The 25,575-nt window shown below is 35.6% G+C and overlaps 1 protein-coding gene across 5 annotated transcripts; it reads left to right on the top strand.

Moving 5' to 3' along the window:
• Positions 1-899: 899 nt before the first annotated feature.
• LOC109046570 (gamma-aminobutyric acid receptor subunit alpha-1-like) lies at positions 900-23,739 on the top strand. 5 transcript variants are annotated; one of them, XM_042747933.1, is made up of 10 exons: positions 900-1,583; positions 3,473-3,573; positions 6,066-6,172; positions 7,390-7,457; positions 8,848-9,068; positions 11,021-11,103; positions 11,482-11,625; positions 13,517-13,669; positions 21,443-21,645; positions 22,686-23,739. In XM_042747933.1, exons 2-10 carry the CDS (start codon positions 3,494-3,496, stop codon positions 23,001-23,003), a joined length of 1,377 nt encoding a protein of 458 aa, XP_042603867.1. In that variant the 5' UTR covers positions 900-1,583; positions 3,473-3,493; the 3' UTR covers positions 23,004-23,739. The 5 variants fall into 5 exon arrangements, with proteins under 5 accessions (XP_042603867.1, XP_042603865.1, XP_042603866.1 ...); XM_042747931.1 differs by lacking the exon at positions 900-1,583 and adding an exon at positions 1,705-1,897; XM_042747932.1 differs by lacking the exon at positions 900-1,583 and adding an exon at positions 1,904-2,232.
• The last annotated feature ends 1,836 nt before the right edge of the window (positions 23,740-25,575 follow it).

Consider the following 25,575-nt stretch of genomic DNA (forward strand, 5'->3'; position numbering starts at 1 on the left):
TTGCATATGTGAGACTTTAATTAGAAGTATTTCAAAGCATTGGCTTTGACAGTGTAACTGTTATTACCAAGTAAATGAGGAAGACTGTATACACAGTCAGTCAAAGATCAGGTACAATGATTTTTCTAACTCAAGAATGGTGAACACACAGAATGAAAACATTAATTTATATCTCAACATATCCAAACAAAGGTTATTCTGAGCAATATTGAGTACAAATAGTTGCAAAAAGTCAAAGTACTAAAAAAACAAAAATGGTTTTGAAGCAAGGATGTGACTACATTACAAGAAATGGCATACATTTGTAAAAGTCTCATTACCTTTATATATATATATATATATATATATATATATATATATATATATATATATATATATAATATATATATATATATAAAATTGAGAAGTGAGATAATTACTGTCCAAAATTATTCAAATGTAGTGTAATAAAGAGAGAATGAGCATTTGTCAGAAACTTGTATGGTATTGTGCATTCAATTTCACAATGTTAATAGAGTAGCAGGACTATTGTGTCCACGTATTTTACTTATTTTATACTTATTACCATGTCTGTGGGACATTTTTTTAAATACATTTTAGAGGTTTATACGCACGCAACTATGATCGGTAATTTTATTTATTTATGTATGTATGTTTGTATTTTTGTAAACAACATGTTGTATTATGTCTAATATAATGCTTAATCATGCAAAGGTTTCATCGTATGTGGGGGTCTGTGTCTTCAAGAAGACCACCGCTGTTCACAACCCTCCAGTGCACGTGTTTGCTGTAAGAAACCTTCTTAAAAGCTGTCTGCAGTCTCGTGGCTGTCCGTGGTGCTGAAGCGAAACGGGGAAAGTTATAGCCTACGAACCATGCATTAGAACTAATGTCACCCTAGTAATGTGAATCATTTATGAGTTGCTGATTAGATGAAGGGTACGCTGTGCAAATAAAAAAACTTTCCAGATGCACATGACGCCGTCTGCAGAGTCACGTGCGAAACGTGCAGTGATACGCGAGATCCGACTTTCTTTGCTCAGGTAGTTCCAGGATGGGAACACGGTGAATTTAAGAGACCAAGACGTTGCATAGTAACGTGCTCTTTAAAACTTAAGAAGTAAAAGTAGCCTATTTGTGTTACAGCTGTTGCTCGCATTGCATTAGGTTAAAGTGGAACTACTAGGCTACTCGTCGTCATCTCTTGTTAAGCATGCACACGGACGCATAAACGTCAAGACGCCGTGGAGTTTGTATGAAAGCTGTCCTAATGTTTCAGATCGCCCCAGCATCGCTCTCTAACACCCAGCAGGCGGAGATCGATGCTCGCGACGTGGCCTCTAATAAGCTGCGCTATTTTCCTCGTTAATGTCACGTTTAAAACACCCTCCAGCTTTTAGTTTGTGTCCTCACTACGCAAATGATCGGAAAAGCTCCTCTGCAGATGCGCTGTAAGGACTGCGGATCTTCCTTAAGCGTTTGATTTGGAAAAAAAAAAAATCATATTGTGCGATTTTCAAGGCGGTGAGACGAGACTGCTTCAAGGTGATTTTGGAAAAGATTCGAGCCATCGGGATTTTTCGGTGAGAGATGCATGCATTTCACTTTATTTGGGGTTGTGTGCGTGTGCATGCACTGCGGATTGGCGTGCATATTGTTGCATGCATGCCTGGCATGCCTTTAACGTGGCAGCGCTCAACAATGTTGGTGTAATAATTAATAGCATGTTAATTGTGACGAAGACGATGCGCCGTGTATCATTGTGCTACCGCAACGCAAGACAGCACGAAAGAGGCGAGATCCGGGTTAAAAAAAATTAAGCGGATTTGATTTTCCAACCCCTGAAAGAGATTAAGTCGACAGCAGCGCAAGTGAAATTGTGCTGCATATAAAAATGGTACGGATTGGTGTTTCGATGTGAGATTGGTACCACCGCTAACACAGTCGCCATGCACTCAAGCGATCTCGTTTCAGCGACATAGCACCAGTGTGCTGCTGTAGTAAAGCTTTATTCTTGTGGATTTGGGCTTGGTAGATGACTAATTTGCTGTAAACTGGGAAGAGTTTCGATGAAGAGTGCGCGAGAGCTGCGCGCGCTCGGCAGCATCATCAGCAGCAGCAGCAGCCTCGAGCTCAAATTCAGCACAGCTCACATCTCAGAGCATCATCTCCTCGCATCCAGACAGAAAAGACGTGTGCAAAAGTTTGACGAGAAGGTGCAATCGATTTAACGTAAGTGCGTGTGTCTTGGATATTGTAAAACCGAGGGTTGAGGGATCACAACTGCATAAAGGTAGTGCCATATTCCTGGAAACCTAAAATGGATTATGAGGTACTTTTGTCTCTGCATGATGTTTGTGGTACGCATGATTGCTGTGAACTCGGCGATGTGCGCACTGCTTGCTTAATTTCTCCAGTTGAATTACTACACGTTTAGGAGCAACCCCGAGGCGCACGCACAATACTAATTCAGAGATACCTTAAGACGTGCTTTTGATGATGCACTCTCGCGACGGAACTCAAAAGTGTGAACGGTATAGATTGTGTAAGCATTATAATCCCTGGGAAGTCGGGGAATTGTGCCGTGCGATCTGAATGTGGGCATCACGGAGAGAGCTTCGGCAAATGATCAAGGTTTAACATGGAGCTGTAAATCATTTTGTATGATGTCAATGCAGGATTAACGCGCCGACTGTGTGTGTAATGATTTGCGTTAATGCGTAGTGCCAACCGGCGGAATGAAAGCTCCCAGTGTTTTTATATGTATAGAACTCTGATGCACATTCCTATATGTGTATGAGCACATATTAATATTCTGAAATGGGTGAGTGCGATTAAACATTGAGGATTTGCATAGTGGGTCTTGTGGCATACGTAATGACTGTTGTATTGTGTCATGCAAAACTGTGATATTTGTTTACTCTTAATTCTGATCAGGTATATAATTGCTGTAGTATTAATTCTACACCATATGTAAGCTGTAAAGGGGTCAGGACTACATCAAAGCACGGTATTCCTCCAATAAATATGCTCAGGCTATGAATTATATCTCGAAGATTAAAAGGGGGAAATATGAACATTTTGTTCAGCACTGGTTAAACTGGCATGGGGTACTGTGCTTTCATGGGATTTGTGTTTAGATGATTAAATGCATTGTATGCAGTGTCTCGCATTACTCTATTGCAGATCAACAAATCACATAACAAATATAAAATTACAGGTATCCCATAGACAGGCATTGATTGGGCACTGTGGGGGTAGCTGCGTGTGAGCTGGCTCTAAAGACATACTTCTTTTGAGCCTGTCTGTCTAAAAGCATATTTTATTAATTATATATTAATTCATATGCTCCCTATAATCACAATGCTATGATAAGGGTATTGACAACTACATACCTCGCTTCTTACCTCCGCTCCAGTAAGGTTTCTTTTAATTAATGTTTTGTTTTTTTCTTCTTCTTCTTCATCTTTAGTGGGGATTCATCCTTTGGAGAATGATGTGGGGTGGAAGAAGAGCAGCTTGGCTTTGGATTTGGGCCTGTTTACTGGTGTCCAGCGTTCTGGCTGGAAAAAGGTATGTTTACGCACCTGAGGTTGGTGCATATTTCACTCACATCTTGGAATGATTAACACATTCTCTGCTTTTGATAAAGAACACTCTCTGTGCTGTAGTTACAGTAATGTTCAGTTTAATATGTGAGGACTTTGATCTAAATGTGAGTCTTTGATCTAAACCTAGAATGTTAACTTAGATCAGAACCTCAGACTTCAAAGAGGATGTCATGCTAATGAAGCTTTCATTAAGCTTTTCATTCTGCAGTCTTTTACTGCTATACTGCTTCGTGGAGTGCTGTTCATGTAAAATTTAATCTTTCATACATATACAATTTTAAAAAAAAAAAAAAAAACTGTGTGTGTGTCTTTAATCCATAAGCAACATCAGTGAATTAGTTTCTTTAGGCAAAAAACATAAAAAAAAAAAATGCAGCCAAGTACTATTTTAAATATCAGAACAAATGCAAAGGTTTGTAAACAAACATAAATATTTCTTTTGGGAGCATTTGGCTCGAAAGAGCCCTCAACTTTTAATTTGAAGTGTAATATTAACTAACAAGTTTATATTTTGATGAATGCAGCTTGGATGTGTACTGTTAGCAGAGAATCGGGCTGCGGTTTTATTTTAAATGATTATTTAAAGATGTTGTGGGGTGGGGGTTATCATGCATAATCATGCATAATAATAAATTATTTTACAAAAATCAAGTTGTGAAATACCAATTGCAAAATGCAATGCAACATTTTTGTTGCTTTAGACATATTTTATATGTTTATACCAGTAACCGTCACAGTGATGTTGACATTCCCATGAATATTTTATAACAATACTTTAAAAATGCCTTAGGCATACAGGGTGTCATTTGTAAGCTGTGCTGTGAGTGCGCCATGGCTCTGGACAACATGCATTCACACTGTTGATGTTCAGATGACCTGTAGATGGAGTTGCTGTACAATATTTAATGGGGATCTGTATGCTGCTCATAAGCACATGGATTTTGCAGTGTGTTATTCATGTCTGTATGGTTCCTAAATTTTCCAAAATATATATAAAAATGCCCTGAGCTCTGAATTCTTGTGCATTTATTGGAGGTAAGAGTGGAGATAATTACATTACAGTCATACATTAACTGCATTACTTGAATGCATTACTAATAAATCATACTTAATATACCACACATCACCCCCCTCTCATGACCCCTTTTCCGTGTCGCTCATGAGGTCTGTGTGCATGTGCGTGTATGTCTCTCTGCGCAGATGGGGGAGGGTGGAAGTCTCCTCGCTTTATTTTTATTCTCGTTGTATTTTGAGCCAGAATCCAGTGAGGTCCAAAGGTGTGAGAGACCACTTGCGAAAATGCCTCTATTTTGCTTTTGTTCTTTTCTTTTTGTAGAACAAAAATAAAAACGAATCATAATTTGATGGCAACAAAAATTGAGAGCAAGTCTGCAAGTTTGTTCAAATCAGTATGATGTGAAAATGTTTGATTAAAGCAAGGAAATCTGACCTTTGTAGAAAGGAATGGTCAACATCAAAATTTGCTTACATGTGATTGATGACCTAGAAATAGTTGAAAATCACCAAAGTGGTCACAGACTTTTGGACTCCACAAAGGAAATTCTGCTGGGAGACATTAAGACTTATTGAAATGAGTAGAAAAAGCACGCGCTGTTCTTCTCAGCGACAGCGGGCATATATCATCTGACAATTGAGCTTAAATTTTATTTAACTGCTTTGAATCAATAGTTGTCCATGTTGGTTTAGGGGAAGATTTATAATGGAATTACTGGCAATAATACGAAACCACAGGACACAACTTGCATTTCTCTCTCTTTTGGGGTCTGTCGCGTCTCTCCCTCTCTCTTTTGTCTGTTTGAAAACGCGTCCATGCTAACTAATCGCGATGACCTCATCCTCTCCTTGAAATCTGTTTCCATGCCAAGCTTATTTGAAACACCAAACAGTGTTTATTGAGTCTGCAGTCGCATTTGTGGTCCGGTACCTGCCAGCGGGAAAAGAATGCCAATGATTACCAAAAAAAAGCAAGCAATTATGTATGAACGACCAGCCGGGGATTGTTTTTAGAGGCGCACAAATTGGCCACCGTCCTCACAGGCTCTTATTCATGAAGTAGCATTTTGCACTATATGATTAAACTGCATTTTGCTCGTAAGCATTGTCTGAAATATTTATGAGTGACAGAGTTCATGGGTTTGTCTTTTAGGATTTGACTTTGTGTTGCCAGAACTCATGCTTATTTGCATCTAAAAGAGTATTTTAGCTAATTAATAATGCATTGTTCCTGTGTATATCCCCCTTTGCTCCTAAGACGGAAGGAGATTTGTTGTTTATCTGCAGGCTATTGCATTGCAAATTCTTTTTAAACAGGCTGGATGTTTCAGAGTTACCCCGAGGAGGGTATTGCAGTGGTTTTACACATCAGGGTGTGTTATAGCCACCCTTTGCTGGTGACTTTGGGTTTTGAATCAAACGTCTGTTTTGCATTGTCAGCTCCAGTCAAAGCGCAGATGAGCAGAAAGACAACACCACAGTTTTCACAAGGATCCTGGACAGCCTCCTCGATGGCTACGACAACCGCCTCAGGCCTGGGCTCGGAGGTACGTGCACAAGTTTCTCTGATGATTTCTCGCCTCATACATTTGTGTCCCAGTTTTCAGCCCTGTGGGAGATTTCTGAACTTTCATCTTCAAACGGATGTAACAGCACTTTTTCTCGTCAGGAAAATAAATAATGTTCCAATCATTTTTTTTTTGTTTGGAAGTAGGTTTATAAATCACTTATTTAGCAATTTTATGTAATTTTATTGGTAATATTTTAATTTTGGTGGTAGAATGCGATGTGAAATTGTTTATAAAAAAGAAAAAAAAAATGCTTCTCAGATGTAAATGTAATGTTCTGCATAGAAAAGAGTTTCCAGAAACACACACCTTTTATATATAATACATAACACCTTATATAAATAATTAACATAAGTTTATTTCTATTACTAAAAAAAAAAAATAAATAAAATAAAAATACATCAAACTAAAAATACATAAAATATATTAACATATTTGCTGACATATCACTCGAGACTTACTGATATAAAAATGATTATTTGGAGTGCTACTTGTACACAATGCACATTTCTTAATATTAAGCTTAAAATGTGTTAAAATGTGTACAATTTGCTAAACATGTTACAATAACCTAGTGTTATGAAACAATCATGTAGTATAGAAAGAAATTATGTATAACTGTAATGAAAGCAAGAGATCAGATGTTGAAAGAAGTTTTGAAAGTATTGGTCATTGAAAGACATTAAATGCAAAAGCATGCCTCGTAAAATGTGATGAAGGTGATGGTGGAGAGCAGTTTTTTTCTGAACAAATCACATCTACTGAACACTGTTTTCCACATAAATGCAGATCATTTAACACCTGACATAAATTAGCTTTGAACGGAACTGAATGATTCATTGAGTTGGCAAGGAACTCCTCACACATGCGGCATATAATTTTTAATTTTCAATGCATCTGTTTGACCTTACTTGCATTAACTTATCGCCCACAAAGTGACAACATGTCATAAATAACAAGTGATGTTGACTAACAACTTCTGTCAACATCAGTCATCGTTCCATGGCACATAGACATGCTGTTTTTCACTGAGGCAAGAAAGTAAGGTGCATTTCCACATAAACGACGCCAAAGTATTTATAGGTTATAGTGAGGTTTGCTTGATGTGATTTGAAATTTTAATGCTTTCTGAAAAGATAATACTATAATGACCAACACTGATTGACACTCAAACTCCTAATTTCTTGCTTCAACAGAGCGTGTAACCGAAGTCAAGACTGACATTTTCGTGACGAGTATTGGGCCGGTCTCGGACCATGACATGGTAAAACTTTTTACTTTCTATAAATGTCACATGTTTTCTGTGTAGCCACTGTTCAGAGGAGTCATTTACATACTTCATTTATTTATTTATTTATTTATTTTTTACCAAACTGAAAAGCTTTAAATGTGGTTATTTAATCATAAATGTGAAAGCCATATCCAATATTCAATCATTGTGGAAGTTAACTTGAAAATGTGACTGATTATAATGCCATAAAACATATTTTAATTATTTCTTTTAATATTTAAAAAAAAATAATAATAATATTTAAACTTCCATCACATAACATATCATATATATATATATATATATATATATATATATATATATATATATATATATATATAATGTATTGGAATACATAACATACCAAGTGATTTTTTTTTTTTTTTTATGATTTAGATTTAAGCAATATTTGCCTGTCAAGCTGAAAACAAAACAAAATATTTTAAACCATAAATGAGAAAAACATAAAATTCAAGCATTAATGGAACATGTTCATAAGTCTTGCGATGAACCTGTGATTGCTGTGTAAACTTGAGGTGAACATCTATAAAACCTGCCTTGACAATGTAGAAATGACTGGAAAAGTAAAGTTGTTTCTGATTAAAGCTCTAGCATTATTTGTTTGCAGATTCCACGTAGTGTGATATATAGTGTTGTCATCTGGTGAAATGACATTCAGATATTAAATATATCTTTCATTATCTATTTGGAGCCACTGTATATACTTTATTTTTTCATAACATAATGGTGTATCCTGCAGAATATCAGATACTGATTGGATCGAATCACATTTCTCCTGCCAAACATAAGTTATGAAGAAACACTACATATTATCCAAGCATGCCTGTAAATCAAGTCTTCTAATTTCAGAAAGCCAGTTAAAAATGCTGTAGTTATGTTCGATCTCTTTTTTTGCTTTACATCTGATTCGCTCAGTTATGCGACTGTAGAACATCCGGCTGTATCTGGATGATCATGTGAAAATGAATAAATGCTCGCAGCTATGACGATCAGTAGTTGTTAGAATGATTCATGCCGCTAATTATGGCCAACCGATGCTTCAGAAAGCTCATGGCTCCTCTTGATGACTGCAGTTTTACTGAAATCACTGCACAAAAGCTACTCGATAACTACAAGTCTCAACCAGAATCCTCAAAGCATTTGAGGATGAATGAAAAATTAGCTTATTTTGTTCTATTTGGAGCTTGACAGCACCTGGTAACTATAACCTGTAACTGTATCACAGGAGTGTAATGATTTTTTTTTTCTTTAAATATACTGTAACACATGTAGCTAAAACTACACTTCAGTTGAAACTGAATTTGACAATATTTTTTAGCCTTTCTCCATGCATGGGATGAGAAAACGCTGTGTTATCTTGCAGGAGTACACCATCGATGTGTTCTTCAGGCAGAGCTGGAAGGACGAGAGGCTGAAGTTCAAAGGTCCCATGGCAGTGCTCCGTCTCAACAATCTCATGGCCAGCAAAATCTGGACCCCCGACACGTTTTTCCACAATGGAAAGAAGTCAGTCGCCCATAACATGACCATGCCTAACAAACTTCTGCGGATCACAGAGGAAGGAACTCTGCTTTACACCATGAGGTAAAGCTGCTGCTTATATTCCTCTGCTTAGCAGGAACAGATGGTGCATCTGATCACCTTTTCATGTCATTTCCTTATAATGTGGGTGTTTGATCTGGGTCTCTTTCAGTATAGAAATATATTCAATATATTTAAAAATAAATAAATGCACTAGTCTATAAATGTAGATGTTGGATTGCTAGTGCAATTTTGTCATAAATAACATGGACCTCAGCCTCTCAGGGGACTAACGCACACATCAGGACAACACATGTTATAATATCCTCCAGTCTGCTTAATAAGTAGATTATGATGGAAGTTCATATTTGTGTCAACAAAATAAAAAATGGGCGGAACGTACTGTAGGGGATGACATTTACTGATTTATCATGCTGTCAGTATGTGAGAAGAACTGAGCAGTAGTAATTCCTGTGTAAAAAGGGTGGTCTGACCAATGCATAATAAGCCATATAAGTGGTTGCATAGGGCCCCCATATGCCAGGGGTTCAGACAGCAATGCATGGTAATAATAGCTTTAATAAAGTTTGGTTGTGTCAGTCATGGTGCAGAAGAGGAAAAGATGTTGTTGTTGTTATTGGTTCAATTCTGCATTCACGAGTGCTTTGAAGATGCTGTGTCAATGAATTTGTTAATAATTCTGGATACCTTATTATCTGAATTGTTTGGATTTTTAGTAAGCACATTAGCTTAACTTCCACTGACCAGTTACATTTTACAACACTGCATGTTTGCGGTGTGAAAATTCGGTCTGAACAAAATCAGGTCTGAATAAAAATGCCAGTTCACTATCTGACAGTAGGTGGCGCTTATGGAACAGAAGGAATACTGTGTACCATGTACCATGGTTACTGCTGTACAAAAACTTTTTTTTTTCTAACATCTGCTTGTGATGGACAAGAAAGGAAGTCACAACAGTATTTAAATGTTAACAAATTTTCAGGATTTTATTTCACTTCTGCGTTTATTAAGTAACACCAAATACTTTTTTGGATTTGAATCTGGACTAAAACATGGCAGATTATTTTTCTATTATTAATAACAATAATAATAATAATATATTATCAATAATTGTCAATAATGACAATTCATAGCAAGAGAGCGCAGATGCCAAAGCTGATGTGGATCCACTCATCTCAATCCCTCTGGAACTGTCTCAGATTTGCAGAAAATTGCAAATGTTTGGCAAATAAATAATTTACAGACAGTTACATATGCATTCCCAACATTTTAATTATGCAATCTCAAATTTACACCTTAAATGACAAGGGAATGCCAGTGTCTGAATCCTCAGATGGTTTCAGTATGCATAGTATTTAGATAATATAGCAAATTTAATGCTATAATAAACACAAATGTGACCACAAAATATATTATATTTGTATATTTGTACAATACATTGTATCGGTCAAAATAACTGATTCCTCTTTTATGCCAAAAATCATTAGTATATTAAATAAAGATCATGTTCCATGAAGATATTTTGTAAATTCCCTACTGTAAATATATCAAAACTTAATTTTTGATTAGTAATATGCATCCCTAAGAACTTTATTTGGACAATTTTAAAGGTGATTTTCTCAATATCTGCAGCCCTAGATTCCAGATTTTCAAATAGTTATGTCTCGGCCAAATATTATTCTATCCTAACAAACCAAACATCAATGGAAAGCTTAGTTTATTCAGATGATGTATCAATTCCAATTTCAAAAAACTGACCCTTATGCATGGTTTTGTGTTCCACAAATGTATGGTTTCATCTTTAAATTCAGAATGGGCGAGCAACAACAGCACATCAGTGGATTTCCATATTAATGCATTGCTTACACCACTTAATAACAATTATATACAAATCCATGTATCCTCATACTGTCCAAATGTATCAGTGGGGGGGGGGGGTTAATTAACTGTCAAGACTATAATATTGTATCCCGCTTTCTCTCTATCTGTCTCAGGCTTACAGTCAGAGCTGAATGTCCGATGCATTTGGAGGACTTCCCAATGGATGCCCATGCTTGCCCTCTCAAATTCGGCAGCTGTAAGTACTGCGTCATTTTACACGCTTCCGTTGAAAGTTCACATGTTACTCCGAGGCTCCAGGCTGAGTAGCGTGAGCAGATGGGGACTCTCTCTTAGGCCCACAGAGCGTAGAGATCATCTCTGACACAACACGTTACACACCGCGTCCACTCAGCCAGCCGAATGGAATTAGAGAGCTCTACCCCGACCCAACTAATCCTCGCAGAGAAAGAACAGATGCATCTGCGCTGGAGGAAAAGTGAGGGGGGGACGCATGAATTAAAAACAAGCTTGTGACTCAAAGAGGCTCTAAATATTTCAGCGTCTGCTGCGTCGAATCCACTGCAGTATACGGCTGACAAGTGACGCTTGATTCTGTGTTGTTTGTGTACGTCAGATGCCTACACGAGGGCTGAGGTGGTGTACGTTTGGACGCGAGGGGCGGCACAGTCTGTGGTCGTGGCTGACGACGGCTCTCGGCTCAACCAGTATGATTTGATGGGACAGACGGTGGACTCGGGTGTGGTGCAGTCCAGCACTGGTGCGTGGTTTCACCCTCTGATGTTTAGAAATGAAGCCTATGGTTATGTTTATGGTTAAGTTTAGCCAAAGTAGCATGCTCCAATATATATAAACAACTTAAATAATAAAATTGATCAAATAAATTCCCCTTTAATTAGTAACTATTAAATAAATCGTATTGTGATGCCATACTTGTAAAAATAGTTTTCTGTGAAGTTTCGAAATTCTTTGGAAACATGACAATATACAGTTACCTTGTTTTACATTTTTGCGCTTGGGTGAGCAATTTGTGGACTGATTTCCTAAATGCATACGAAATCACCAACATGCCAACAAACCAATGAGAACGCAGAATAATAATGACAATTCAGACGCCAAAGCCGATGTGGATCCACTAATCTGGATCCCTCTGGAACTGTCTCAGATTTGCAGAAAATTGCAGATGTTTGACAAATAAATCATTTACAGACAGTTACATATGCATTCCCAACATTTTAGTTATGCAATCTCAATGTTACACCTTAAATGATAAGGGAAGGTTCATTTGACTTGACTTGATGTTTTAGTAAATTTAACCAAAGTAGCATGCTCCAGATTTTATAATTTCCCTTGTGGATGTGCAAATTATTATTCTGCTCCCTCTTTTATTGGCCAGTTGATAGAGATACTGTAACAAAAGGGTCCAAAGTGGGTGACTTGTTCATTGGAATACCTCCCTTTTCAGTAATATGATTTGGTGGATGTAGTTGTCAAACAATAAATACCTTGTCATTATCAGAAAGGTAAACTCTTTCAATGACAATATTTTGACAGACTGATGTTTTAACCTTCTTTGTGTCAAAAACAACAACAACAGAAAAAAACATTATGGTAGTGTACTATTCACTCAAATTATTAGGATGTTAATATAATTTGTGATGAAAGATTTTTGTATTAAATAATTCATTCTTTCTTTATTTTTATTTTTATTTTTTATTTATGTCCCCCCCCCCCCCCAATTTCACTTGTGGGTTTTTTTAGGCTTCTGGACCCACATTGTGCAGTTTTTTTTTTTCTAATTCAGACTACAACACAAAATATGCTTTGCTTTTCAATAAGCACAATACTCAAATGTGAAAAAAGAGCATCATAGAGTTCTATTTTAAGCACCATATTTGAATATAAACCATCTGATAAACATCAGATTCATATGCATTTCTAAATCAGGAGCATCTCCTGAATTGCTCTTATATCAACAAAGAATGATTTTGTAGCATTTTGCACATGCTCTAAATATCACATTCTATTCTTCCAGATGAAAACACATATGAGACATATAAGCATATGGTTATTAATGCATATGCATATATGGTTATTTGTTCCCATGTGGGAAATGCAGGTGCAGAATAGCATAAACTCCATGATGTTTTCCACACATGTGAATATGGACAATCCACAGGAAAACATGAAACAAAAAAAGTGCAGTGCAGTGATTAATGAATAATGCATGATCTGCCATAATAATATATGCATACTGTATAAATCAGTATTATATACATTAGAGTAAAGAAATAGTAAATTAAGTAACTACATGATATCTGTTAAGATTTATTATAGTTAATCTTGCATATCAGTATTTGCAGAGAAAAGTCCCTAAATGAAGATACTTTAACAATACTGTTGTAGAACTTGAGTAATCTTTGCATAGACAGAAAGTAGTTTTAGAAAACAGGATTGTCTGTGTGAAGTAGACTCACTCATTCTGTGCCGCTGCTGTCGTATGTACGGATTAGGGAGCGTGATTAATTGCATTCATTTTGAGTTAATTTCTTTATAATGAACCATGGTAAATTAACATAATTAACTGACCTAACAAATACATTAATTAATTAATATAAAAAAAAAAAAACCTCCCTCTCACTCACATCAAAGAAAGTATGTTGTCATGAAAACACATTTCCACCTCAAAAGGAAGATTGGTTACTTTGTCATCCAGACATACTTGCCGTGCATCATGACCGTGATCCTGTCCCAGGTGTCTTTCTGGCTCAACAGGGAATCTGTCCCCGCCAGAACTGTGTTTGGTGAGTGTCTTAATTGATCTTTGAGTTAAGCAATAAATGAGCTGTTAGCGTCACTCTGCAGCAGCACGTTCCCAACATCTGTTATATTGTTTAGGTCTATGCTTTCTAAAGCAGCATCCTAACTGAAATGCAATCTCATAAATGATTGATCTTGAATAATCTACCTCCATGCGCCACACAAACAGGGTTCCTCATGAGACATACAGTACTGTACACACACAGACCAGAGAGTTTGATGTAAGCATGTAGCAAAGATGCAATGCTCTAGTGAGCATCAAAATATATGTAAATATGCATAAAAATATCCAGCATTTCTCTGAGCTCATCCATTAGCATTTAACTCATTATAGTGAGTTCTGGGTTTGCCTGTGATGCTGCCTTTAGAATTTAGCCAAAACATATCTTTGTAATTATTTGTTAACACTTGAGTTTAGGCTCCAATTCCCACTATTAACTAGTTGCTTATTAGCATGCATATTACTAGCATAATGGCTGTTTATTAGTACTTAAAAAGCAGATATTAATGTCTTATTCTGCATGAGCATGTTTTAGATTCCTGGACTACTTTACTTACTATTAATAAGCAGCAAATTAGGATTTTTATTGAGGCAAAAGTTGTAGTTAATAGTTAATAGTGAGAACTCGTCCCCAAACTAAGGTGTGACCCAAAGGACAACTTAGAATATCAAGCATAATTGTTAAGGGTGTGAAGCAAAGCCACTATTTTTATTTGGGTCTGAATCTGTAGCAATGGCTACAAATAATCTTTCCATTGATGTATCGGTTTATTAGGATAGTACAATATTTGGCCAAGATACAGCTATTTGAAAATCTGGAATCTGAGGTTGCAAAACAAATCTTAATACTGAGAAAATTTAAATTTGTCCAAATGAAGTTCTTAGCAATGCATATTACTAATCAAAAATTAAGTTTTGACAAAAAAAATAAATATAAATATAAAATAAACATTATTTAGGCATAAAATAAAATCACACACAAAAGAAAATGGATAATTTTGACTCATATAATGTATTGTTGGCTATTTCTACAAATATATCCATGCTACTTATGACTGCTTTTGTGCTTCAGGGTCACGAATATCTATGCTTCTAGCCAACATTTCAGCACAGCCCTTGTAGGAAATCAGTGTGAAATGTTTCTGGTTGCCATGACAAATTCACACACTTCAGAACAAGTCTTTTTGCTCATTTTCAATCATAGAGTTAACACTCGTTTGCTTTACACATTCACTAAAGCATTGATTTTTCAAAAATATTGCGCAGACACCCAACAAGCACAAGGAGTGACATCATATACTGAATATTCATATATGAATTCATTATTTGTTTAGAAGTCATTATCCATGCCTTTCTGATTAAGGTATTCAGCTTCAGGCACATCCTGAAAATCCTTTGTACGATATCTAGGTCGGGATATCAGGATTTGGAACAGAACAGGATTCGAGGATCTTGTTCAAATTTAGCAAACATTAAAATTTTTTATTCTTCTTTTTTCTTATTTGGTCTTAAAAAAGTTATCCATTTCAAGTTACAGGCAGTAGCTATGTTTCCATTACCCTTAATTCACAAAAAAGTTTTTTCAGTCGCTTGAGGTGGATTTTTACTTAATAATGGGAGATGGAAATGCATTTGCCAAGTAAATTCCTCTATGTGCATCAAAAAAGGCTTGTGACTTTGCGCTATGGGATGGCAAAACCTGACTAACCAGGGGACCGATCTCGTTCCACAGCATCTGAGATTTTTTGGTTTTTCTGAAATGCTCAAAGATCATCAAAGTATTTCTGTATAATTGCCTCAAGCAATGACTGCATTTACTGTGTTTCATCTGCTTGCTCTGAGGCACAAGTAGTTGGTGGCTTCTCCTACTTTTCTTAGTGATATATATAGTGCCAGTTCTCTTTGACTCGTTGGATGGAAACGGTGCTTATTCGCAAATATGCAATATTTCAAGTTTTATTTACAAGTTCGGATCACTCCTGCATCGTTCATGAGTTCAGCTCCACTCCCAAGAATACAAAACACTCTTCTGAAGACACACTCTTAAACCTGGCCTCTGTAGGTGATCGAGAACAGGATTCTAAAATTTTCCAAATACTCAAAATTCTCAGACTGTGCTAAAATCAGCTAGTCCTCGAGGTAATTAGAAACACATATGCCTTTGAGCCTGAATGGAGCCAGAGCAGTGTCCATGTTCTTTGTGAAGACACAAGGTGATAAGGCCAGGCCTAATGGAAGAACTGGAACTGGTAAACTTTGTCCCCAAATGCAAATCCCAGTATCATACAAACCACCATAGAGCAGACAGAGCAGAATCAGCCATGGACCAATTGACTTCACGAGCCAAATTTTGATAGCCTGAAGCATTGGTACATGCATCCTCATGGAGGAAGAGCGTCACTGTCAAATTCCTCAGATTACAAAACGAACGTAGACAGACAGAACCACTGTGACAAGTGGCCAAGCTTTCTCCATTCTCAAAAAGAAACAGCATTGTGTTCCACTTTAAAGGAACATAAACTCCACTTAAAGTGAGTTGCTGAAACACAATAAAACTCTGAAGATAGCATGGGCAGATAACTGTTTTCCTGAAGAAAAGAGATCTGAGAACTGATTGCACGTTAATGCTATCAGCTAATGAACTAGGATAAAAATCTCATTGGGCTTCAGACAGTCGTCACACCTGAAGGGTATTCTCATAATGTCAGCTTTATAGTCCATCATCTTGAGGAATGTTTTCTGTCATTTGCCTGCAGAAGAAACAACATCTTGATTCATGAAACTGAACTGCATGAACTACATCTCGTATGAGCAACCTTGACAAGTGTTAGGACACAATCTGAATACATACAGGGAGCATCAATAGTAGGGATGCACGATATTATCGGAATGTTATCGGAATCGGAAAGGCTTAAAATGTAAACATCAAAATGTACCCTCATTTTAAAAATAACTTAACCATATATAAATTTAAAACCGAGGTTGTTCATCTCTAAGTGTAATCTCTGCACAGGAGAGACTTGGTGTTGTTTTTTAAAATGATCAGCAAAAATCCAATTTCATGCATCACTAATAAACAGTAATCGTTATGCAGTTTTGGAATTCAAATTAAATGAAACCTTTTAAAAACTCTAAGTTAAATAAAATGCTGTCCTCACAAATTGGTGCTAAAAGATTGGCAGTTTTCTAACCATTTTCTGTACATTTATTTCTTTATTTCTGTACATGCTTGATTGTTCCATCAACATTTGCTAAACCTTAGGTATTACTTTCTTTTTGAATAGAAGGCAAAAGGTATGTAGAAGAACATCCAGAAGCTCCTTTTCTTTCTAATAAGAGTAAATGAAGACCACAGCTGTCTTGCCCACTTCCAGTAGCTTGGAATCAGTTTTGGGACAGCATGAGGGTAAATATTGAGTAAATATTGAGTTCGTTTCTTTCTTTCTTTCTTTCTTCTTTTCTTCTTTTTTTTTATTTTTTGGTCTTTCTTTCTCTTTCTTTTTTTCTTTCTTTCTTATATTTTTTGGTGAGTTATCCCTTTAAGATTCTTTCTTTCTTTCTTTCTTCTTTTCTTCTTTTTTTTTGTATTTTTTGGTGAGTTATCCCTTTAAGATACATTGGTGTAAATCTCTATGATAGCACAACAGGCTGATAAACAGCCCTGCAGTTCCATAACTTGATATATAACAAGGCATAATGCCGATAGTCTGGTTTATGTTAGTGTGAAGAAGTCAGTAAAGTCACAAGACTATGATGTTAAAGGAAAATGATGACCATCAATATTGGTAAATACCTGTAAATAACAGAATATAACAGAACAAGCATCAAAATACTGAACCAAAGATATTACTCTGGAGACCTGGGGTTTTCGAAGCAAATTAAACCAGAGAGAAGGTTCATATTGCTTCTGGAAAGGTCTCAAGACCAGGATAACATTGTTGAGACATAGAACTGTAAGCTTAATATTATCAGTGTAGAGAGAAAGAGAAATGGCTAAATAACTCAAGACAGCCGGAACTCAAATTACACCAAAACAAAGCTGCTGAAAAGGCCCTTGTAAGAAGTAGTCTTCAACACCAAAGTACAAGCTCACCATGCAATTCTGAGAGTAATATGGAAAATTAGGCCAAGGATGTGGAAGTGTTTAATAGTACATAAGGAACTCACAAAATTAATTATTTTGTTGAAATCCCATAAATAAATATATATCACATAAATATAAAATTATATATACTGTGTATATATATTATATACACAGTACACGCACATATATTATGTAAACAAATACTTTTATTCTGAATGCGATTAATTGTGATTAATCATTTGACAGCACAAATATATATATAATTTGTTTTTAAACATCTAGAATTAAAATATATATATATATATATATATATATAATATATATATAGATATATATATATATATATTATTTATTATTATTACTATATATATATATATATATATATATATATATATTTTTTTTTTTTTTTTTTTTTTTTTTTTTTTTTTTTTTTTTTTTTTTTTTTTTTTTTTTTTTTGGTTTTTTTTTTTTTTTTTTTTTTTTTGGTTGTTTTTTTTTTTGTTTTGGTTTTTTGTGTGTTTGTTTGTGGTTTTTTTGTTATTTTTATTTTTTTTTTGTTTTTTTTAGGGCCAGGGTTTTTTTTTTTTGCATTACCAAACAGAAAAGCGAAAATAATTATTTCAGACATGTTTCTTAAGCACTCCCACATCTCCCCCTTTGTGGTTCAAAAACATTTTTTTTATATAATTTTATCAACATTTTATTGCTATATTACATGCTTGCCAAAAAGAAAATTTGCTCTTTTTTTTCTCCATCATTTATAGTCTCCACAGGCTTTCTTTCCCTAACAACATTACTGAACACCTTTGAGAGTTAATTTAATTTTTGTTGCAATATCATTATTCATTGTTCCTTAATTTGGCTCTTATCCTGTTGTGTGTGTCAAGGAAAATGTTGTGAAAAGATACGGATCATCCTAACAAATGTTCAGTATTTACACAAGATGAGTGGAAATTTTTCATAACCATGCTTGCTAAACTAATAAGATCTTTACCGTTGGGTGTATCTTTACAGCATGTGGCATAACTGTGATTATCAGCTTACACTTTCGGCAAAATCTGCCCTAAATATTTAGCTATTTTTATGAATAGTACTGAAGTACCAAAGATACCATATTGACATGTTTGTCACGTGAAAGCAAACAGCAATTTAGGGTTATTTTTCTCTGGTATTACTTTTGTAGCTTAAGAACAGATAATAAACATTGTTAATGAAGCGATGAATCAGTGTTTGCCAAGAGGATCAGTCTGACTTCAGGAGGAAGGCTCAGGCACGTATTGGGCAGAAGAGAAAGCAGTAATAAAATATGCAATACAATTTCAGTTTAATTACATTCAACAGGACACATAATTCATACTAACGAATGTTTGCCAGCCGTCACTGCTCACAAATTTATAGAAACACTGTCTAGAGAACTGAATACATTGTCTACTGCAGATCCTGCCATATTACAGGAGCTCTTTTTAAGGGACCATGGTCACAAAACAGAAAAAGCTCTCAGCAGGTCTTTGTACTTCATGCAGGTCGGTATAAATGATCTCTGAATTGAATTGGTGGCAGATTATGCTATTGAATTATTAGAACATTTATGGAACAGCAGAAATGAACACTCAGAAAGATACTGAGGATAGAAACCGGGTGGCTGTGGAGGCCATTGCTCTAATAGAAGCATGTATTTATTTTCAGTTATTCTTTTGGAAGGCTCTTACTGATGCGGTAAGATTCACCAAAATCTACATTTGCATTTTAATATAGGCTAGTGTTCGTCTGAAAGACATGCTTGTGCAAAGAAGTCATTGTTGAACTCATGTAGCATTCTAATACAACATTTTCAGTAATTTTAGCTTTGAATGAATCTTTAATGTAGATGCTGTCAGCTACATAAATTACATTATTTTCAACATATGGATAGATTAAGGACTAAAATAGATATACAGTAGCTACATGAAACATTGTTCTTTCATACTAATATCCATTTTTGACAGTGCATACCTTAAATATTCTTAAATATCAGGAGATATTAACGCATGGCAGCAACTAAGCATCAGAATTGGGGGAAAAGGTGATTTAAGAGACTGTGAATGCACAACCACTTTTAAGGTTTACAGAGAATGGTCCAAAGAAGAGAAAATATCCAGTGAGTCCTGTGGGAGAAAACGGCTTGTTGATGCTAGAGGTCACTCGTTACGACCGAGATGCTGTCATATAAACAACATAGACTCATCGGAAATACATGCCTTTACCTACATTTCTGCGAAACTCAAATAAACATACCTATACACAAGAATCGCTGCAGTTTCCAGTTAAAATGAACACTAGAGGCAGTAAAACTCTGACAACTTTAATTCTTTTTCTCAAAAAGTATGATTTACAGGGCCAGAGTTTCAATTAATAAAGCCTAATTTTTCCATAAATACTTGAGGAAAATATTATGTTATGACTTCAAAATGATTTTAACCATGCTGCGAGATTTGAACAGCTCAAATACATTAAAATAAAAAGGAAGTTAAAATAGCACGGTTGCATCAACAAATCCATTTTTATAGCAGCACACTAACAAAATCATTCAACGGTTGCATCAACAAATCCATTTTTATAGCAGTTCACTATCACTATCGGGTAGGTTTATGAATGGATTTGGTGTAGGGGATATTTTCAACACGATAGAGCATTAACTTTTAGCGAAACTGCTCGGATACTTTAATTATGAACCACCTTAACACGTACCTGAAGCAACGTAATAAAAATACAGAAAATGTGCCTATATCAACATCAAAAATTGACAGGGTTTACGTATTGAACCTGTGTTTTAGCGCCACTCACTGGGCATTTCACTTTGAAACTGCCACGAAACGTGCGGTTAGGTACATAACAACAGTGTTACAGAAATGTATTTAGAGCATAAACTGTATAAAAACATGGATGTAGTGTCCGTGACGTTACCCGTAGGTTTCTGAAGAGCGTTTTTGAAGCTCAAAGTGGGCGGAGCCGGCCATCACCATCTTGGCAGTGAGTCACTCCCAGATAATCGAAAATGGGCAAAGAGGCAGGATGTGGGTGGAGCTGGTTGTGAAACCACGCCCACCTGGCTCGACGGTGGTGACAGCAGCGGCAATCCACCTGTCACTCAAGTGGCCACGCCCTTAATTATGCAGAACTTAATTAAAGGCTTAATATAATTTTAATGGATGAGTTTAAAAAAAAATCACCCTCCTCACAGTTGTCATGAGGGGCAAAATTAGCTATATAAGCCAAAACCACTTTTTGTACCAGTCTGTAAACATATTTTTTTCTGCTGTAAAGTTGGGCATTTTAACATGAGGAGTCTATGGGACCGACTCCCTTTCAGAGTCAGCCTCTAGCGGCCAGTCATTGAATTGCAGTTTTAATCACTTCCGTGTTGGTTTCACAAGAGAGATCGAATGGTTTCCGCTTGTCTTAAGAGGCACGTTTTTCCGATGAGCCTGGGTTGCATGTAAATATGAACCCAGATCTCTGAGGAACGTTTCCATGACCTTGGTGAAAACCTTGATGAAAACAGGAGTTAAGGCAGTTCTGAAGACAAAAGGAGCCCAACACTATTAAACACTGTTTAGTTTTCTGGCAGACTGATTAAAACCTGACACATAGTTGTTTAATGCAAGTGCTTTTCTCATGCTTTGTCCACTGCAGGAGTGACCACTGTCCTTACCATGACCACCCTGAGTATCAGCGCCAGAAACTCTCTGCCCAAGGTGGCCTATGCCACGGCCATGGACTGGTTCATCGCCGTCTGTTACGCCTTTGTCTTCTCTGCTCTCATTGAGTTTGCCACTGTAAACTACTTCACCAAGAGGGGGTACGCCTGGGACGGGAAAAGTGTGGTGCCAGAAAAGGTAAAGCCATTTCAGTTTTCAAACAAAAGAGAGAAAAAAAAATGTTTTAGTAATACATGGAATGAAAATGAAATAACAGTAATGAAGTTACTGTTTTCCATACATTGAAAGTGTATTGTGCTTATTGTTATTACAATTATATCACTTATAATATTATATTAGGAAAATTACTTATAATATGGTAACACTTTACAATAAGGTTCCATTAGTTAATGTTAGTTGATGTATTAACTAACATGACAGAACAATACATTTATTACAGTATTTATTCATCTTTGTTCATGTTAGTTAATGAGATTAGAGTTGTTCACTGTTAGTTCGTGTAAATTCAGAGTGCATTAACTGTTAACAAGCACAACTATTGATTTTAATAATGCATTAGTTAATGGTGATATTAACATGAACTAAGATTAATAAATGCTGGAGAACTATTGTTCATTCTTAGTTTGTTAACTAAAGTAGTTAACTAATGTTAACCAATGAACCTTATTGTAAAGTGTTACCAAAATAACTTAATACAGCTTATTATAATAATAGAAAACTTTTGCATAATTATGACTTTGTATTTCATAATAATGAGAAACTTTCTCATAATTACAATTACATGTTGTGAAATTTAGAGACAATTATTATAATCTAAAATCTCATCATAATGACTATGAACTGTAATGACTAATCTAATTTAGTATCTTGTAAAAATTGGAAGTTTTCACATAATGATAACATTTCTCATAATGACATAGTATCTCATAATGTTTTCCATAATAATGAGACATTTCCTTCTAATAATTAATAATTATGTTAGCGACATCTGGTCAAAGCCATATAAATGTGAGAAGATCATGCACAGTAGTTGTTTTCATTCAGATATAATCTATAGTATCATTATAGCATTAAAGATATTGTATCTGTACATAGTCTTTTATTCATTTGTAGCGCATTTTATGAAGAAATGACGCTCAATGATGCTATAGTCAGGTATCAGCAATACCAGCAATAGTAAGAGCTGATGACATCCTTCCTGTTGACCTCCTTTACAGCAAAAGAAGAAGAAGGAGTCATTGCTGAAAAAGAACAACACCTACACCGCTGCGACGGCGACGACGTTTGCTCCGAACATTGCCAGAGACCCTGGTTTGGCAACTATTGCTAAAAGTGCCCCCCCCTCCGCCCCCGAGCCCAAGGAAGAGCCAAAACCCAAAGCCCCCGAGGCCAAGAAGACCTTCAACAGCGTGAGCAAGATCGACAGGATCGCCAGAATAGCCTTCCCGCTGCTCTTCGGAACCTTTAACTTGGTATACTGGGCAACTTACTTGAATAAAAAACCCAAATTACAGGGCGCCCTGCAGCCACACTAATTCTATCTAATCGGTTTTTCTCTCTTTTCTTTCTTATGTTTCTAAACAATGACAAAAAAGAAGTGAAGCGAAACGATTTGTTTCAGTGATAGTCAAGCTCCCAATTTCAAGTTTGTGTCGACATATGTAACATACTGTATCTTCCTATATGATAACCAGAGGGACTGTATTATGTACAAACCACTGCACTGGAAGGAAACTCATACTATATATACAAACAGACACAGTATATCAGACCCGAGAGAATGCTATTCTGCAAATGCACATAGAATTATAGTTTAAAACTCCTTCCTTAGAGAATAGTTAACCCAAAAAAAAAAAAATATTTCATTAAATACTCTCCCTCGTGTTGTTTCAATCCTATATGCTCTTGCTGAACACAAAAGGTGACACAGTTTTAGTGACCATGTCTGTCAACAACAACAACACACAGTATAAAATTAAAAATAGTCCTTGCAAATCATGCACTTTATTCCTAGTTTCCTGATGTGTCCCTCACCACATAGAAATATAGTTGTTGTATGCAATTTATTTATTTATTTATTTATTTATTTATTTTTTATTTTTTTTAATGCCGCTCTCATTGTCTTTTTTTTGTTTGTTTGTTTTTGGACATATGTGCTGAATGTGTTATTGTATGTGTAAACATTCTGAAGAATCTTCTACTTTTGTGTTTCAGAAGAAAAAAAACAGACAGAAACAGCAGATAGGTTTAAAACAACATGAGGGAGAAATTTAAAAAAAAAAAAACGGGGTGAACTGTTCTTTTAAGATTCTTTTAACATAAAATATGTTTTTGCATTACATTAGCAATGTACATGGAATACGTTTGCATGGGTGATGCAGAATACCCAGTTTTAAACAGTCATGTGTTCCTCTGTTTCTTCTCTTTAGCCTGTGTTCTGTTATTTGACCTTATATTCTACTAGGATTCCATTAACAGCAATAAAACATGTCTCAGTGGGGAAAAAAACAATCATTTACTCATGGATATAAAAAGTGTAGAGAACAGGTTAATGTGTATATCATAAAGCATACTATTTATTTAGTTTTCATGTAAATATTATAAAATCTTAGAAGAGATGTCAATATTAATTTTGAGCTTTGCTAAATGTAACTACAAGGTACAAACTCAGTGCTTGACAGAGAGAGAGCGAGAGCGTTGTTTCGATTTGCGCAGCTCATCAAGGAAATTCGGGTATGTGAATATTGATTTTATTTTTATTTATGTTTTTTTCTAGATCCAGTAGACACTAGTTTTGATTTGCCGATATAAGTGAAAAACTATTATAATAAGGAACTAAAAAAGAAGATTAGAAAAAATGAAAAAAAACTTCCTTCATGACGTAATACAGTTTTATTTTATATTTAGCATTAAAATACTCTTGATTTATTTTAGTAGATGCTTTTTAAAAGAGAAATTGTGGCGGGCGCATATGGGATATATAAATGATGGCACTAGGGTTACTCGCTAGCATCACTTAAAGTGAACGAGTCCGAGCGGATCAAGAGTAGTGCCTTGTATATATTTGCAAGTTAAGAGGGTACTTTCTTAGAAGGCGCTCTCCTTGTTTCTTTGAATTAGATATGGGCAACCTTTCAAAAACATCACTGAAGAAAGTATCAGCCACACTGCCTTTTGTCTCACAGCCCATAGTGAACATATATTCCATTACAGACATGTTTGTCGCTGCTCGTTAATGAAAACTAAAAGAACACATGTCTAGCGATTAGCCATGTATGTGAATACACTGTTCTACATATAAATATGTCTTGTAGTGCTATAACAATGCCAATTTTTTAATATGTTTGTGGCATGTCAGTTGCTCCTCTTGAAAAGAAACCAAACTTATAAAGAGTCTACTCTCTATTTTTGGACTGAGAGTAAAAAAAAAAAAAAGTTCTCTTAAATGAGGAACTTTGACATTATCATACTTTACTTTGATGTAGCAATATAGGTTAGTAAGGGCTTTTTTGTGACAGAAAGTGATAAAAGGCACACCATTCGGATCAAATAGTCTTAGTATGTTTATGAATGACTGAAATAAGAAGCTCTTATAAGTTGGCAGTTACTTTGTGTTTAAAATGCACCTTTTTTTTTTTCTTTTTCAAAATAAGGCATACACACACAAAATTTTGTAACTGATGTTTTTGAGGTATGCCACTGGATCAGGAACTTTCTGTCGCATTATCTGGACTATGTGACGTAGATAAATGTTGTGTTATCCCTCTTTATTTTATTCTCTGATCTTCACAAAGAGCTTTTTGACAGTATCTAGAGTTTGCTGAGTTTGTGCCAGGTTGAGCAAAGACGGAAAGTTTACTCTGGAATATGTGTGAAACAGTATGCAAATGCACAGTTGTTGGAGCCAGACTTTTGTGAATGCGGTAAAATTATGAGTTCATTGATGCTATATATAAACACACACACACACACACACACATTCCATTATGATACTTGTTCTAAAGATGCAACATTTTATTTGTACCAACCTCTTGTTATGCATTTTGCACATTATAGGCATATTTAATATTTATGTAGTCAGCTTTGTGCTATGCAAGGATAGCTCTG

This window comes from Cyprinus carpio, chromosome B21 (genome assembly GCF_018340385.1).
Source record: "Cyprinus carpio isolate SPL01 chromosome B21, ASM1834038v1, whole genome shotgun sequence".
In the NCBI taxonomy this organism is placed as follows: Eukaryota; Metazoa; Chordata; class Actinopteri; order Cypriniformes; family Cyprinidae; genus Cyprinus; species Cyprinus carpio.